General features: G+C 45.9%; 1 protein-coding gene across 1 annotated transcript in view; it reads left to right on the top strand.

Annotated features, from left to right (window-relative positions):
• Positions 1-17270, top strand: part of nrg3b (neuregulin 3b) — a 171377-nt gene extending 154107 nt beyond the window's left edge. The window contains exons 6-9 of the mRNA XM_053414187.1: positions 343-469; positions 6033-6145; positions 13183-13365; positions 16517-17270. Coding sequence (XP_053270162.1) covers positions 343-469; positions 6033-6145; positions 13183-13365; positions 16517-17270 — 1177 coding nt within the window. The remainder of the gene's footprint in view (positions 1-342; positions 470-6032; positions 6146-13182; positions 13366-16516) is intronic.
• The last annotated feature ends 1787 nt before the right edge of the window (positions 17271-19057 follow it).

Below are 19057 nucleotides of genomic sequence, written 5' to 3'. Positions count from 1 at the left end.
CAAGAGAAAGAAGACATTAGAGGTGCTACTTCTGAAAATTGAACAAATTTATAAAAGATGCATGTGAGGCATGTGCTTCTTTCTCCACACGCACACAATAAAGTGTGTTATTGCTGCACACGTGCGTCTTAAGAGCCACAACATCTCATAGAAATCAATGTCTGCACTAAAAGAACACAGGTACACAGAGTATTCTCATTAGTGAGAGGGCAGGAAATACACTGACCACAGCAGAAACAACACACCACCAGGGTTATCACGGTGGAGAAAAGCTCTCTCCCTTTCGAGAGTAACTTTATATTTGACTCATAACATTTCAAAATCTCTCTCCTTCTTCCACAGGAGACACAGGGAGAAACTCCAGGCTCATTTCTCTGATAGCCGCAGCCTGAGGGACTGCAGTGTCCACGGCTCTGGCATCATGTCCAAGTCCACTCCCAGGCTCCAGTACAGCCTGCAACTCCAGAAGGTAAACAGTCATGCAGTACTGATTATAAATGTATCTATGTACAAATGTATCTATGTTTGAAGTATTTCCCTGCAGGAAGAAACAAAACAGTTTACAGAGAGCCTGACAGGATGATGTACGATACATGTCTTAATAATCTCTCTCTTGGCTGGAGCCCGTTGTTCACATTCGTATCTGACATCTGAGCTGAGAGACGTCGGGGAGTTATAGTTTAAAATAAACGCCTCGTGTGTTATACGGGGGGGAAAGAATCTGCTTGTCACGCTCACAATGACAGATTCCTGTGACAAACTGCAGATTGGAAATTCTAATCTGCTGTGTGTCGGGGGAATCTGGAATTCAGCATGCAAGCGCAGCAGCAATCCTGCGGAGTGGAAAAACAGGGTTTAATGTTTCACCACTGACAATGTGCCCAGAGTGTATTCTGCAGGTGCGTCTACTTTTTTGTGTTGAAAATGTTGACTTTGCAAATGGGACCTTTTTTTTTTTTGCATTTGTGGACCAAGAGCTGCAAAATGGAAGTTTGTGCAAACAAGTTATCAAGTTGTTTACTCCCAAAGTAAACGCAAAACCAGACGTTAGCGGTCCAAAAGGAGGAAATCGACTTTGTGAAGTTGTTCGTCACGATAAACAAATCACACAGACAAACTCCTGGTTACATAAAAAGAAATGTGACTCAGTCAATCGCAGAAGAGGAGGTGGAGGATGAAGGTGGCACTAATGAGCCTGATGTCTCCACCGACTCCCGAGGTAATTGCGGCCTAATGGACACTTGTAAAGGTCTCGTCTGGAGTGTGCGCTCGCCATTACGCGTTAGCATTTCCCCGAAAGCACCGGAAAACGGTCACACACTGTATTCATTCATTATTGACTCCAGTTTGTTTTTGAATTTGTGTTACCGTGCAGGTTTCTTTCATTTCCTTTTAAGAAAGCTGTGCCCACCTCTCCTCCCTTGATCATTCCCCATCATGCACCTGTGCTAATGTGCACTTGATCCATATAAAGGTGGAAATATCTTGGTTTTCTAAAATCATAAATATTTAGTTTCTTCTACAACATGCATGTGTAAAGGTAAACGCACAATCTCACTCTACTGATAACGCGTCATTCGGCGCAAACATTCGTCTTCCGACACATTTCAGGCGACAACAGATGTTTTTGTTGTCGTAAAAAAAAAAATCCTCTCTCAGGTTCAGCCTTGTTCTGTCATCTCTGCATTTGCTAAACCGAGCCTGTGCCGAGGCTCTTTAATAATGCAGCAGCGCCGAGTGTCACCCACTGAAACAAACACACCCTGAAGCAAGCCCCACCCACAGAACCGCAGTTGGCACGATCCGGGAGCTTTTACCGAGGATGTCGTTTTAAATTGTGGCTCTGAGCGGCTGACGTGTGAGCAGCGGTACAACATTTTTATGTAAATCTAGTAGATGTTAAGTAGCTGTGTTTTTTCGGTGTAGTGAAGAAGAAAAAAAAAAAATGACACAACACAGGTTTAAAATGAGCCGGAGCCGCAGCGAATGTTTTCAGGACCGCCGCAGAAATATTCATGACACTCTGCTGAGAAGCCTTGAAAGTGTAAAGAGTCCCAAAAGTTCCACTGACACAAAAAACCATCCTCGGTGCAGTTTAATGCATTTCAGTCGGATGCAGGCCCCCGGTGTCCCCGTGGCACAATCGCAGGGTATTATATCAACACACTCAGCATTTAGTGAAGCCCCGTGTCTCCACAGAGCCGGACACAGCAAACCAGAGAGAAAAATACAGCAACACGGAAACACGAGCGATACGAGAAGAGTGTGAGGGAAGCTCGAGGTGGGATGTGAGAGATCTCTGCCTGGAAGCACCCAGGAGGGAGTGTGAGCTGCACACACAGAACATGAACAAGTGAAACCTGTTTTTTCCACATGTTTGACACAGCGAGCTCTGACCACTGCTGCTCTCCTCCCACTCGCTCAGCCTGCTCCCATCATGTGCCGTGGGCGATGCGGTCCTGAAAGTTCTCCGGGTTCGTCTTCAAAGTTGAACCGACACAGAGTGGAAACGCTTTAGATGGAGGAACAGAAAGAAAGTGTTCTTTAGGAGGAGGCTTGAAGAGTACAATGCAAACTACTCAGCGGTTTCTACCGGGTGCGATTGAGGCAGGAACGTTGAGGATGGAACCAAAGCTCCTTCTGGTCAGTGTCTTCCACCTGTCAGACTGCTGCAGAGCCCTTCAGGAAAAATATAGAGCATCAACTCCCTGAAATACTTTTTCCCCTCAAGGTGCAAAGCAAAAGTCTCCACATTCTGACGTCATCATCTGCATAGCTCACAGATCTCTAAACCCTCGGTACCGACACACCTGCACTCACACAGCTGACTTCTCTGTGCACCTGCAGGAACTTGGAGACATCCCTGTTTGTTCCATCTGTGAGGGCAAATCGGGAAAAAGTTCCTGTGCACATGCTCCCTCCAACTGTTGTTGTACAGTTAATAAGTCTGATTCGCCAAGTGAGAAAAGGTCAAAGGTGAGAATAGACCTTGATGGACACTAGAGACCCCCGGAAAGCCTCAAAAGCTAAATTCCGAGGATCTCTGGAAAAAAATAGAATTACATATTTGAATATTGGTCTCTTATAATTGCAAAATAAAATGTATTTTTAAAATACCATGTCATGTATGAGTAAGGCAGGGTTTCCGCTAAGTTCATTTTGCTTCAGGATTGGGGCAGACATGAGTATCCTGTGCTCTCCTCCCTCCTCCGTCCTCCTTCCTCCTCCCTCCTCACTCCCTCACTGATCTGCAGTTAACAATAAACAGCCACACTAACCCCAGGTCATATGGACCCGATCACTCCTTGAAGTTTCCTTTGTGTTTGGTTTGAATCTCTCCAGAGTTCGATGCCACTGGGTGTTTCACTAACTGTTTTTAAAAACGCTTTTTAAAAATCAAAAGAGAATTGGAGAAATCGTATTGCATCGTTAAACACCTCCCCCCTGCCCCCCCCCCCCCCCCCCCCCCCCCCCCGTTATTTGAATCAACACCTTAGTGGCAATAAAAACTGCATCTGTAATAAAGAGTGATGATGGAGAGCACACCCGTCAGACACACGCCGCTGAAACAGAGACATGAAGGAAAAGGGGCACAGAGACCGAGAAGACAAAAAAAAACTCAATTCTCTTCAGCCGGAAGCTGGAGCTCTACTAACGGACTATTCCAGTCTTACTCCAAGAAGAAACCGAGTCACCCTCAGGAGGGACAGGAACCTTTGGGGGGGGGGGGGGGGGCGTGGGGGGGCGAGGCCACTGACTGAATACTGCATGGGGGACAGCAGAGTGGATCCGGGCCCCAGACCAGAGCTTTGTGGACCAAAACATCTCTAACGTGCCACGAGGCTTCTGTTACACCAAAGTCAAGTGTATAAAGCTCCGAGGTCGAAAGACACAGTGTCTTCTTTCCTGCAGAGTCGATACTGCACCGGTTTCTGAACAGCAAAGTCATTTTCAAATGATGTCGTCGGGGACGTGAGACCAGACGGCATCAGAAGCAGAAGAGTAAGAGTTTGAGTTCAGTACGTGGAAGGAAGAGAACCTTTAATCTGTTTGGACAGAAGAAGGGAATCTTCTATAGATATCAGCCAGTGCAGACAATTATTAATGTCTCACATTATGTATATTGTGCATAATTATTTGGATGAGCCAAAATGGCGTTTGCTGTCAGTTTTTGGCTCAGAAAACTGCCACATTGCTCAGATTCAGTAGTTTCCCAGTTGGTATTAGGATTTCCCTCGTTTGGTGAAAGGTCAAATATCCCATCATGCACCATTATTGCCCTATGATTTGATTGTAGACTCTTTATAAAGATGGACGACATGACAGTCGCCCCCTGATGGCTGGCTGCAGAACAGGTTGAGATGCACCTCCTCCCTGTTAGCAGATGGGACAACTGACAAACTAATATATCCTAGTACACTATAATTATATTTATTTTATAGTTCTTATCATACTGAGGTATTTAAAATTTCCAGTATTAGTTAGTTAAATGATTCTGATTAAAAAAAAGGGTGGAACGTGACAATTGAGACTTAACTGTGTCGCTCCATCGCCTGCAAAGGGACAACATGGCGCCCCCTCATATCCAGAGTATTTCACTGCACTACATTGCACAGATCTCAACACTGGTGAACTTTCACCTGAGATATTCTCTCCACACATCAGGTATGTGTGACCATGCCCTCGCTGTGCACAACAGCAGGAAGCGCAGACGCCTCATCCATCTTTATATACAGTGTATTGATTTGATGGCAGTTAAAGGCGGAGTGCTGCTGCTCTGAATGCACGGGGCCGCTCTGCTCCTAAAGTCGGTTTATGTTGTTGAGTCGGGGCTCCTGTATTTTCCCTCTGTCTCCCCTTGAAGGGAATCCACTTTGCTGCGTGTTTATCTAAAGCTGTGCCGAGTGGCATGGAATCAGGCGCAGAGTGAGATCGCAGGGAACAAGTGGAATGGGTCACGCCAAGCAGGTCGGCCATTGTCTGCCAGAAACTATTTATTTTATCCCGCGACGCACAGATATCATCCTCCAGGAAAAGTTTGCCACAGCAATTGCTCCAGAAAGCGCCTTGCTCTCCCCCCGCAGGGCAAATGAGAGGGAGGCCAAAAATGATCCTATTTTCTTGCCCGGCTGGTGCACAGCGGTAACTGCTCCCACTGGGAGTCGGGGTGGGGGGGGGCGAGGGAGACACAGAGGCTTATCGGGCCAATGAGAGACCGGGACCGCTTCTAAGTCACATGCAGTCGCTTTTAATGGTGTCCAATCAGAGGCAGAGAAAGGGCAGCGCAGGAAGTCCTGTAACTGGAATAACAGAATTATCTCCTGACTTAGTGCTTCACAGGGGGGGGGGGGGGGGGGGGGTTCTCAGGGCACTCACGGCCACAGTGCCAGAGAGTTGTGTGTCGGGCCCGTTGTGAGATAACGGTGTTAATTCTGATAAGAATAAAAGGAAAGAATACGAGGGGAGAAATACTTTAGGAAACCATTAATGTAATCTCGTGTAGGATTAATTCCCGAGTGCGACAGGAGCGCTGTGAGGGCCAGTTTGGAGTTTAAGCACCAAGCGCCCCCCCCCCCCTGTCCCCCCCCCCTCCTAAGCTGCAGTTTTTAAAATGTACAGTGTAATTAACGACACCCTGCGTGAAACGCCTGGAAAATAAAATACCAATATAGTTTTTATCACCTGCTTGTTTCCGAGGGGTTGTCGGCTTACACGGAGGCACCTTGTAAGTTGGATTTAGAAAAAGTAACTCTGTAAATAAATATGATTATCGTTATCGTTATCAAGGGGGGGGGTTGTATTAGGGAGAGAACATCCTCCGCCTAACTGGGGGATTTAACCCTCTAGTTACTCCCTGTGCTGTTTCACGGGATCACTTCCACCTTAATCAATGCGATGAATGAATCCAGGCTGAGCTATAATAAAGACATCTTTTTTCCACAGAGCAGATAATAACGTAAGATGCATCCTGAAGCCACAATTACCATGTTTTATAACCGTGCCCGCTGTTTCTTCTCTATGTTTTTTTGCAGAGCTGCAGTTCTCATGGATCGTCTGTGAAGGGCGGCAGCGCGGCCCCGGGCACATCCACCGTGCCCCCCCCTCCTCTTCTCGGCAGAGCGCTGTCCAAAGGGAAACGCTTCAGGTGAAAATGGGACATCCTTTTTAATTTACCAGCCCGGTTTCATTCTGTATCTCTCTCTCCGTCAGCGTATGGCCAGAGATAAAAGGCAGCCGAGTGGGTAATTCAATCCTCCTGCACTGTGGCCGAGGAATAGAGGACCTCCAAATAATAAACAGATCATTTGTAAAAATTGTTGGAGAGATTGATGGTGATTATGAGTTGGGAGCAGCGTTGTTCATATACAGTATATCTCGGGTGTGCGTGGCCAACACCCTGAGCTTTGCCAGCGGGAACATCCTCAGTCAGATTCAAGTGTTTTACAGCAGGAGTGTTGCTGTGGCCACTTTCAATGAAAAGGAAAATTAGAGGCTCTCCAAAAAAAAATCGTCTGCAGCTTTATCCATTTGGCTGTGTGCAGTAAATTGTGCAAAGTGATTACATGTGTGTACTCGGGCAGATTGGGAAATGACTACTTGTGCACTGATGGGGGAGGGTGGGGGGGGGGGGGGTGCACAGGGAGAGATCCTCTGATGAGAAGCAAATTTGAAATGTGCAGAGTTAAACATTGGTTCCTTTCTCGCTGTCCTTCAAGTTTTTGTCAGGGTTTCAAATGCCTCCATGTACAAGTAATGCAGGGATGTGGGTATAGATCCAACAGTGGCTCCGTCAGGGGTGTTTACAGAACGCCTTCGTTTCGCTCTGACGAGGCGGGCGCGCACACACACACTTTGACAAGTGATGACATTCAAACACACAGGCTGCAAGAAGTAATTTCCACAAATGCTTCCACACGAAGCCCTGAGACTGTTTGATTGCTGAGAAATGTTTGCGTGCTGCTAAATGTCTGCGTTGCTCTCGATCTAATGGTGTCGAGTGGCTGTGGAATTAACTCTCTAGCTGTTAGAGGCTCTGTGTGTGTACGGCTGCATATATTCATTTCTAATGTCATCACATTGTTGTGTGCATTAGACGAGCTTTCAGCGTGATGTTACCAGAACATACTGTGCTGGATGTTTGGGGAGATAATGGCCAGCCCAGGTTGTGTGTGTGTGTGTGTGTGTATACAGGCAAAGGGAGTTTTTTCCACGTCTGGTTGACTGTGATGACAACTTCAGTGAAAACCCTGCTGAGGCGGCAGTTGTTCTCTGTTTTAATGGACCGGTGATGTGTCACAGAGGGAAAACTTTTCGGTCACGTGTGGCTGCAGGGCTGGAGCCAACTCGTCCTGCGGCACGGTGTCACGCAGGTGCCTCCGCTTGGCGGCCAGCTGACAGTCAATCATCTGTTCAGCCTGCTGTGGGGGTGGGAGGAGGCGGGTGGAGAACTAGACTGTGATGGATGATGTGGAGACGCTCGCAGCTATCGACCTGAGAAACTAGACCATATTGTGAGCTATCAGGAGAAATGCCCCATAAAAAAAAACATGTCAATATGGGCCATCAATACAGGGCTGCCAAAGGTTACCTGCGCATCATAGGTTTCATCAGCGGGCACGTGCAGATTGATTCACCTGCTCGGATGCAGACTGGATCTGTTGAGGTGGGATTCTGTTGACTTCACACACGGTAAATCACTTAAGATATAGACATAAGAAGAGAGACAGCCGTGTCTTCTTCTCTCCAACTGCCACACCGGCAGCAGGGTGAGGCTTCACCGAGGCACAGCACCGCTTTGGGGTAAACGCTAAATTTAGCATCCTAACATGCCCGCGGTGACGGTGCTAACTGGAGATGCCAACTTTCTCCCGACCAAATGAGGAACAAAAGGTGACACCAGCACGCCACCCTTTTTTCCGGCAGTGTGACCTGTGCGTTCGCTTATTCATATTTAATTGGAAAATATGTATTTTCTATTGAGAGTATGTGAATATGCCTCAAAGGAAAGATCAAATTAAAAAAATACATTTCAAATGCAGAAGGAGGGCATGAGTCACCGAGTCGGCTTCTTCCATTGATATTTCTTTTCCGGCTCTAGACTTATTAAAGCTGCCTTTTGTATTTTTGCACAGCTGGAGTAAAAGTCCTCACATCACAAGTTACAGTTCACAGATGTCTGAAGTTCATTTGAGTTAATCTCCGATCTGCGTTTCTCCAGTTTTGATCATTTCGTGGGAGAAGCCCCGCTGAGGACAGATGAGACATGTTGGTCGAGCTGGCTTCCCTCTATGTGTTGGAAAACTCTCTCTCTCTTCCCTCACTGGTGGTTTCCAGTTTTCTGTGTTTCCTCGGGGCGAGCACATAACTCTCCTTCTGAGGGCATGCTCCACCTGCTCCGTGCAGGCTCCTCCCAGACCCCGATCCGTCTGTTACACGGTGCTATTTTCTGCTGAGTGAGCAAACCACATCTCAAACACAAGCAATAACCTTCGTCCTCCTGCTGCCTTGACATTTCTGCTGAAACTCCTTCTCCCATTAGAAAAACCTGCCCCGTTTCCACTGAAGCGTCTTCATTTTCCAAATCCAAACTTGTACACACCGGGGACGCTGAGCAGGTTTCCCCTCAGGGACCAGAAGAGACAAGCAAGAGCTGACCAGCTTTGCAGGAGATGATCGACGTGCAAACATATCACATCATTTCTGACAGTCATTGTCAACAGAAGAAAGACAGCTCCTGTTTTCAGGCAGCAGATTCTGTGAAGTGGCTGAAGATCTTCATAACAAATGACTCAAGATCCACTGACAGCTGATCTCAGGCCTGCCTGCAGGTGTTGTGAGCTGTGCGAGCCGGGCAATTAGCTTTCAGAAGTTCTTTCGTTTGTTGGCTCTGCTCAATATCTGGTGAACAGACCGATGTTTCCCCGAAGCTGACATCGGCATTACCTGCTGCATTGGCTGATGATTTGTCTCATCACCAGATCTGGACGGTTGCAGAACTTGATTCGTGCCATTTGCAGCTTCATCACTGTCTCCACAAAAGTCAAGCAACTCTGTCAGACACTGAGGAAATATCTCACGCACACTGGAAACATCTCTCTATTTCTTTTCTGTGAGGCTTTGATGGAAACTGAGAAAAACACTGGCTCACTTCGGTCAGAGACACATCATCCAAAAATATCCCACGGAATCTTTGGCCCTGAAACATTCATCGTGATCTTCTCACCTTCCTCTGCGAGCGCGTCTTCCTCACATCGTTTCAATTGTGAAACCAAGCACGGCTGTGTTGAGGAAGAAAACTGCGATGTCCACGTTTGAGGCTACGAGTCGATGTCACGAAGAATAAGCCAGTATTTCTTGCACCTTAAGCTCTTGTGGCCATCTTGTTCAGCTTTTTAGAAAGTATGCTTCGTTAGGTCATGCTGAAGGATTCCGTTGAGTCACCCATCTCTTTGCTTTCCTAGTTTGTTGTAGTTGCAGGTTGATAAATCTGGAGGTTTATCCATGTTTCCAAAAGTCAAACTGACCTAAATACTCCAAACATTACATAAACTTGGCAGGAATTGGCAAAGAATAAACCAAATTTTCCAAAACATTCTAAACATCCCAGTAAATACAGGACGTACTGCAATGCTTAGATGATAATTCGTAGCATATAATGCTGACCTTGCTCGCTATCTTAGTACGAGATGTTAGCATGAAAACCTTTTCTAATTTACATTAAATACAAAGTATAGGCGGATGTGAATTATTCGGGTACCGTGAACCAAACGCCATCAAAATCCATCCAACAGTCGACAAGATACAAAGATTGTCAGCTTCATGAAGGCACGAGGGGAGGACCTGTGAACCGGGGACCACGAATGTCTCTTCAAAGCGCCGAGGCAATCAACACGTCCGTTAAGTCATCTCGAGTGGAGTCAGTGAGTTTCTCACATGCCGAGGAGCAGGAGGAGGAATCCTCGGTCTCCAGCGTGAACATCAGAAGTGCCATGTGGGCGCATCCTGTGGCAGCAGGGTTGTTTACCGTCCATGTGAAATAGCAGCACATGCAGTGACTTCTGTCTCCCAGCTCTCTGCCCAATGAAGGCATGAAGAGACAGGACCTGATTAAAACACGTGTTGGATTACCCCCCCCCCCTGACCAGGCTTAGCCATTTCATAACGAGAGGTTGTGCAGGTTTGGGGCGAATTGCAGAGATAAGCAGCTGCCTTTCAGTGACGGACCTTTAACATTTAACATTCATTTATTACAATAGCCTGGTGATTCTATTCCACAGAAACATATTTTAATGTTTCCAGCTTTCAGTTAATCCTAATTAAAACACAAAAAGACAAATCAGCATGGTGTAATAGGCAACACCACTGACAAAATTCAGCTTTGTTCATATCAAGTTTTAATAACATCAGTCGATATTAAAGCTAATGCTGGCAAACACCAGAGCCAACATCAGCCATGCTTATTGGTCCACAGCCATGGGCATTGGGAAATTACAGTAGCTGGATGTTTATGTGCATGGCGTTCCAGTTCCAGTCTTTTATCAAATAATAACCACATGTCTGAACGATTTCATTTAATGCATTTAAATAAAAAAAAAGTGAATTAAAACCAATAAGGTGCAAGTGTTTAACCTTAAAATACCAGTTTTTAAATGATTTGGTGGTACTGGGGACCAATGGGGTTCTCTTTCATTCCCAGTCTGAGCACCTGTTCTTGCTCCATGTAACTTTGATGAGCCCAGTCTGATCTCAGATGAGACGTGTGGCAGAGTAAGAAGCTTGTTTTGCCAGAATCAGCCTCAGGGAAATGCCAAACTCTAGATCAGTTGAAAAGAGATTTGGAAACCGGTGTTTATTCAGCAAGGAAACTTAAAATATGGAGTTTGTTGTGTCTTGGTCCAGGAGCCTGAGGGGATCATGGGGAGAATAAAACATTCAGCAGTGTTTCAGTTTATTGAGTAGGACTGGTAGTGATAGTTAATAATATGTGTAAAGCTTTTTAAGAAAGTCAAATACACTTTACACCACATAAAAACATTACGTCATTAGACCCGACCTCTGTTTTCTGTACATGAGAGCTTGATTTACTCCCCTCCATCGCTGCTGCTCATTAAAAGTTACATCGTGTTGATTTAATGAGAAGCTCGAAAAGTTTGGACGTCTTTATAACTTATTAAACAGCTAAAAGAATCACACTTTATACATCTAGAGCCTGGAGCCAAAATCAAAGTGGGAGAATGTTTCGTCACTGATTTGTGTTCAGTGCATCTTTGCAAACACATTTTTCTCCCGGCGGTAATAATATGGCATAAGTTTTTTATTTTTCTTTGTTGTGCTGTTTAACTAACGCCAGCGACTGACCTATTGCTCACAACAGGAGAGAAAGAGAAGCAGGTGAACAGCAGGGAAGCCCTCGTCTCAAAAATACATGTATATTGGATTCAACTGGAAATAATTCATGTCTGCATTTCATGCAAGCTGTGGGAGCTGTTTGTTCTTGAATGATTTACTCGCACGGCATCTTGCCACACAGGGCTGTAGAACTTTGATTCACATTTGATGTCATTGCTTTATTGCCGCGGTCGTGCAGGGATCTCCGCTCGAAATCGACTCACTGGACATTTTAGAAACAAAGTGCATCGGCAAAAAAAAGCAACGTTTCTAAAGACTGCTGCTGAGATCTTTAGCAGCCGGAGGATGTCAATACATATTGGTCATTTAAATGATGTGTTTATGACACATGCCTGTCTGTGGCGTGTTCTAACATAGCTTTAGGCTCATAGCTACAAGAAACAAAAGGACTTTGGAGCATTTTAGCAATGCAGGCTATTTGCTGCTAGCACTAGATGCATGGACACCAATATTCCGGATTAAAGAGAGTGACATCCAGTGGTGAAGTTTTGTGTTGCAGCTGAATACCCCTCACCTTACCCTAGCTGTCATAAAACATCAAAAGGTGGTTAGTTTGTCCAGTCTGGGCTACAGTAAAACAAATACAGGTCCCTCCATAGAGAGGACCCACTCCAGGAGTAAATATAAAGTATTAAATTTAAAGGTTCCACTGAAGGTTAAAGAAAATAACAATTTGTACAATTTAGATGAAACAGAACTAGTGAAAAGATCCTTAGGATTATTACTTATTCAGTTTATGCTAATATATCCCTTTCAGCTAAATATTACACACTGAACCATTGAGTCACTAGTCTATGACACTGGCATGTAAACTGCATTCTTCTGATGACCTAATCCTGATTAAGGTAATACTAGGAATAAGCAATAATCGAAATTACACAGTGGCCGATTTTGTGGGGGAATAAGGAAGGAGGCCTTTAAACTGAAATAACCAATAACCAATAACTATCCACCATAATAACCTTCCTATTCTGCCGTCTCCTATGAGAGAATTTCTGTCTGCAGATTCATCCTCTATAGTTAATACCACTAACTAAATGGCAGGGTGAGCAGTTTATTGACGACCCGTCCCCTGAACACAAGCAGTTAGACTAAACCTTGACATGAGTCCTAATCAGACTGCGCTCTGTGACATGTCAACAGGAACGTGGATGGATTATTCTATCAGCAGCTCGAGTTAACGTCTCAATCGAAATACATTTTCAGAATATGGTCAACAGTCTAAATATTGGTGTCCGTGCCGTCAATGTGAGTCAGTCGGTCCAATTAGCCGTCTGACATGAGAGAGTGGGAAAAACAAACATCTGACTCCAGTGATTCCCTGAGGATTAGACGGAGCAGAATCAGCAGGACAGAGAGAATCGAACCACAACCTCACAACACGGCTGCTGGAGTGAGGCCGAGTCTTCCTGCTGCTCTTTGACTGAGCCACGACAAAGCTTTAAATGTTTATGTAAATTTGTATCGCTGCTCACTGATAAATTACTATTCTTATCCTCGGGTATCTGACACCCGGGCTGATGCTTAGACCTCGATACCAAGTTAATTTAGTCTCAACTGAATGGGGAATGATGCATTTTCTCCCCCCCCCCCCCCCGCCCCCTTCTAACAGTAGAAAGGTCAATCCATTTTACATGAATGAACAGATAAGAGAAGATTAATCTGAGGCTGTCTTCAATTTCATGCAGCTTTTTGAGAAACAATGTGTTGAATGATGTGATATTTACCTCTTTGTTTGTTCCCCCCCTGCCCCCCCCCCCCGTCTGGTTGCAGGAGCAGCTCCCTGTCACTCAGTCCCGCCCCACGACGGAGGGAGGCTAATTTCTTCAGGACTCCGCCCATTTCCAGAGGGAAACACAAAATAACCACAAACCTCCTGGACGGATCCCGGGTGGTCGGCCATGTCTACACACACCTGCAGGAGGACGAGTCAACGGACGTGGAGTCCTTGAGAAGGTGAAAGCCTTTTTGGTCTTTCTGTTAGTTTTGTCGTGTTTGTTCAAGATTCTCTCGGCCTCCCCTCCGTGCTCAGGTCAAACTGTCGGTTCAGCGAAGATCAACTGAGGTTAAGTTGAAGTGGCAGAGGGATAATTTCCGGGGGGGGGGGGCCGAATTGAGTTTATGACCAAAATGCTCTCGGATCAAATCCTCAAGCTCGTGAAATCTGATCCGGGGCAAATAAATGAGATCTGCTGTTCTCTGCTTCAACTGGGACTGTCACAATTAATTTGGAAAATACACTTGATCCCAACCGCTCGACAGTATCATGGTGCTGGGGAAGTCCAAGATATCAGCCTGTGTGTGTGTGTGTGTGTGTGTGTGTCTCTGTGTGTGTGGAATCCTCTCCACACTTGCCACCGGGGCTGCTGCTGTGAATGAAATGTGTTTTATCCGCATGGTTTTATTATGGTTAACAACCGTGCCCAAACCAGTTACCAGACGGGAACGCAACCTAGCGTGAATTTGAAGCTTCTCCGTGGTTTGATTTTTGGTTCATTCTCGGAAAATTATGTGAAAGTTTCATGGTCCACATATCAAAGAAATAATTAATTTTTTTACAATTTAATTTACTCGCTGAATATGGCGCCATACTGAGAGCTGCAGCCCTCTAGAACAAGGCCCCTAATTGCAAAGGATTAATTTCAGGCCTTCACACAAGTCGGATCCTCCTCCCACTCGTCCTGGTGTCGGGTGAGGACAGCCAGTTGCCCCCATTTCCACGGTTCTTGCAAGTAAAGCTACTGGTGCCGTTACTGGAGGCTTTAAGAGCAGGAAGGATTCTTCTTTGGCAGAGCCACCTATCGCCAGTTGGTGATCTGGGGGCTTAAAATAACTTTGATTTTAAAAGCACAGTCTGATCATCCTCACTGGCATCGGTTCAGAGAGGTATCCCAGTGAGGAATCCTCTTTGTTATCAAGGACAAGATGTTTGGTTGTTTTAGTTCAGGTGTCTTAAAGGAGTAAGGAGTTAACTCACGTAGAGAGTTTTTGCAGATTTTTAGATCATAAATAATATTGATTGATGTATAACGCCCTGAAAAAAGAGCAGTAAAACATGCATCTCATCGAGGAGGAGCCTCGGTGGTGTGATGCCCACTGTCGAGCGGCTCCACTGCCGCTTCCTTTCAAACACACACTGAAAAAACATTGACTTATTTCAGATCTTATTTACACATGCGAGAGCCTGAGTGGGGCAGTGCTGTTTAGCATACGGCTCAGAAACAGCCTCATTTCCTGTCAGTGCGTGTGACGGCTGAGCGATGCCGCCGCCATCAGGACGTGTCATTGAAAGCGATGCCACTGCGCACACTTAACTTAACTTAACGCTGCCATTAGCCCGTTAACCTGACTAAGCTTCACAGTGACTTGGAAGATACAGTGCAGCGCTGCCAAACGTCTTTATGTGACCTATTTCCATAATTTCCATTTTTAAAACAAAGCTCCATGTGGCTCAGCAGTTCTTTCAAACGGTTACGCGGAGAAATCCTCCAGGACCACAACAGCCTCCCTCCTCACACACACACACACACACACACACACACACAGCCCAAGCTCACATGCAGAATCACAAACTAACTCCCTTTTAATTTGTTATATCACAAAGGCCAAAATCATGTGTGCTATGAGCAATTCAATCCAACTAAGCTTTATTTTTAAAGTGTTTAGGAGAACAGCTGTAAAGAAAGGAGCTTCTCATCTTTTGGGCCATGAGACTGCATTTGCACGGTGAAACAGTTTTGATCTAATTAGCCTTTAATGCTTCCCTCGCAGATCCGTCAGTGGGATCTGGCTTTCCCCGGCCTCCAGGAGGTTGAAATGACCTATTTCTCGACTTCGCAGCCATGCAACACCAAGCTGCCGAGCTCACAGCCTCCTCCTCCTCTTCCTCCTCTTCCTCCTCCTCCTCCTCCTCCCTCTGCCCCCACCTCTCCCTTGTTGCCATGGATACACCCTCTCATCTCTGGGAAATGAGAAATGGGAGGTGGAAAGGGAGAGTGAGAGAACGCAAGATGGAAAGTGAGGGAAGAAGGGAGATTGTGCAGAGCTGATGGGAGTGAGGCGGAGGAAAGAGGGAGGCAGAGAGAGAGAAAGTCTTTTTTTTTTAAAGACAGAGAAACAGAGAAGAGGAGAGGATGGCAAAACAAACATGAGAATACTCCTCTTCCATGTTTTTCAATTTCATGACAACAAATCCCTGCAGAGTATTGTCGGGGTTTAATTATCTCCTGTCAAAACATATATTTACCCATCACAGATAAGGACGGAATTGAAGGCAAATTTTGCTATGGGAGTTATTTTTAGATGTGTTTTTTGATCTGCTGGATTTACCTCCAGCTTGCATTCGTCCTTCTAACACCGAAGGAGGAGTAGGGAAAGTAATTTAATTATTTAAACTTGGTTATGCTACAAACAGTCTCTGAGAGCTGACAATAACACCGGGGGTCTCCGAAGGCTGCATCGAGTCTTTAGTGACGATATTAAATCGTGTGGATACAAACTCTGGATAAGTTTCTGGCTGTGCTTTGTTATTTTCATATTGAACACGATGCTTCCGGAGCTCACAGGCAATTCTCACGCCCACCATCACACCTCCATTCACCTCAAATGTCACATCATAAGCCTGTCAGACGAGACGCTCTAGGTGAGATCTAATGAGACTTTCAGATTCTAAATTTAGACCCACATGTAAAGCCATAGAGGCGATATATAATTTTTCCACATACTCTCATGGGCCAGGGTCAGGCATCCGGCAGCTGTGTTGCTAAAGCCTTAAATCTCTGATAAGGCAGTCATGACAGAGGGGATTTTTTTCCGTTAAGCATTCATGCAGCAACAATAAAGGCTGCTCATGCTGAGGATTATAAATAATTACACAAAGATTATGGGAGAACAATACATAAATAATAATAATTTCGTCGGGGCAAGATGGTTTTCGCTGGGACTGAAATTAAATGGTGAAAAGCACAGGAGAATGGGAGCTTTATTTCCATTATCTATAATTCTCTTTTATTCCTCTTAGGATATGAGTGTGTAGGACTAAAAATTGGTCCCAGTATAAATCCCCTGGTGTCATTCTAACCATTTCTACCCTCTCTTCTGCCTGAAGGTGTGACTCTGCCAGTGGAAGGGTCGGCGCCCTCCTCAGCCGGACCTCACTCGCCCACTTCGCAGCCAAAAAAGGATGGGCCGAGGTTCCCTGCACCCGCCTGGATGAGGGAACAACCTTCCCTCCACCCTCCCATCGCACCCGCTCCGTGCCCATCATCCCCTCCCTCCAGGCGGCTGACCTCGAAGCCGGGCGTGTGGATACGAGCGAGCGGAACCAAGGCGGCCTCCTCAAGTGGCACCCTGCGCTGGCTGGAAAGACAGCGGTGCCCGTCAGCCATTCTCCCTCTCGGCCCTGTGAGACCGTGGTGCTGCCGCCTGGTGCCGTGCCCAGCAGCGTTAGCCCCCCTGCCACCGCCACGGCTCCGCTGGGCCCGGGGAGGAATCCCGGCTCCGCACAGCCGCCCTTCTCCGCTGGAATCACAGTGGAACACGCGCAGGAATTAAAACAGAAAAGCCTTTCCAGCTCTGTGAAAATGTCTGGCTCTCCCGGCGAGATCCAGCACGGTGGCAGAAACACTCTCGAGACTGGAAGCGTGCAGGAGTCGGAATGGCAGAGTGTCCAAAGTGCAGCCAGAGCTCTGCACACAGGCAGCGGGACCAGAGGTTCGGCGGCAGTAGGCCAAAGAGAAGCCCGGGGACGGTGCCAAGGTCCGACGTCCCTCGTGCACGGAGGCGCAAACTGCTCCCTGGCCACCAGAGGACCCAGCTGCAGAGGAACTGGAAACGCTCACGCCAAGCCCTCTACAAGCTGATTGGATTAACTCTGTAAAGGCTTCACAGACACTGTTTCCAATGACTGTATACCTTTGCTGGTGGCACAGGATGGTGAGAAGGTGGGACCATCTGTGTGGCCACGCGGACCAATAACAGACAGCAGGCCATCTTGAAGGACCGTGCACAGATTGAACTGCGGAGGGACGGACACGCACAAAAAGACATGAAATTACAAAAAGACAAACAGACAAAACCAACACACAGTGTGAATAAATGTGACTCGAACTGGGAAAAGCTAATTCCCGACTGGAGTTGGGAGCTTGATAGTGTATTGGGAAAAAAAAAGAAAAAAATATGCCACTATTTAAAGAGGAGCTTCTACTTAGAAACCAAAATAGTGTGTCATCTCTATGTTGTTTCTCTAATGTAAAGAAATGAAATTATATATGTCATATAATATATGTCATATAGACGTATATATATTTGACATACAATTGTGACAAAATAAAGACTAAGATAACAGTGTTAACTAAGGGCTTCGTGCATCTCATACATTCCCACCACAGAGGAAACTTTGCATTTGGTTGTCTACGATATATAATGTAGAAAGTAATCAGTATAAACACCTACGATGTATCTCCATTGCAACAGACACCTGTGGCACGATGTTCTTCCAGTTTTTTTTAGAGCGGACTTAATCGTCTACCTTCCATATGTCAAACCTAAAAACAGCCACATCAATTAGGTACCGCTGGTTCTTCCAGGTGTCTTTCGGTGGCTGATCTCTGGTTTTAAAGGTCGGCTGGCGACGGGAGGTAAAGATGATGCAACAGGGAGGAGAAAGTACTCCACTCTTCCCCTTCCAAACATTTTCTACTTTTATTCTCAAGTTTCTATGAGTATCTTACAATGTCTTCTGCAAAAAGTCAGCAGACGATAACAGATAAAGGTTTCGGCGATGGAGCATGAGCACTGTGTTTTTCAGACGTCGTTAATGCTTGGAGCTCTTTGTGAGATTGCCCAACGCTGTCACTGAGCTGGCAATGCAGTCTATTTTCATTATTTACCCTCGTGCACTTAATGTCGCGCCCATAGGCGACCACCGCCATAGAACCACTTCACTGCTTTGTGCTACAGCCATGGCCACAAGCTTCGTGGCTGGAAATGAAGCAGGGCAGCAGAGGAGGCGAGCTCGATTCTTTATTTCTGCCTCATTTACGTTGAAAACAGTTCATCTGTGTGTCCACCTTTCCTTTTCCATAGTGACTCCAGCAAGGTAAGTTGTACAAGACTCACAAACGTATGGTATATGCCTGAGAGTTCTTCATCACCCCAGCGCAGAATGAAACTATCCCGAGTCTAAAAAGGGTTTTATGAAGATTAAAATGAACTTCATTGGTCCCACAAGCGGAAATTTAGCCAAGGCAGGTGCAAGGGAAAGATAAAACAACCAATACACAGAAAATATTTAGGATTCTAAATACGTTGAGCGACTGTTGGCGAGAACCCAACCGCACATTTACAGAATTTTTTGGGATGTTTCCAGATTTAAATATTGTAAATTTACCCTGCAGTGTAAGACCACACAGGTGTGCAAATATAGACGGGAGCCAAATTAAAAAAGAAAATCCTAGAATAACTAAGTGGAGAAACATGGAGGATGAAACCAGGATGAAAATGATGTGAATGATAATGCTGTGCACGCCTTTGTGGTCACGGGGTCCCGACCCGATTTGGTCTGATAGCAAATGTCCACGATTATCTGTAGCCCACAGGCTGATGCTAGTTCGATACTTTACTGACGCACCTATTTCTATATTCATCC

This window comes from Pleuronectes platessa, chromosome 21, assembly GCF_947347685.1.
Source record: "Pleuronectes platessa chromosome 21, fPlePla1.1, whole genome shotgun sequence".
In the NCBI taxonomy this organism is placed as follows: Eukaryota; Metazoa; Chordata; class Actinopteri; order Pleuronectiformes; family Pleuronectidae; genus Pleuronectes; species Pleuronectes platessa.
The sequence above is the reverse complement of the archived record's forward strand: the minus strand, read 5'-3'. Positions and strand labels throughout refer to the sequence as shown.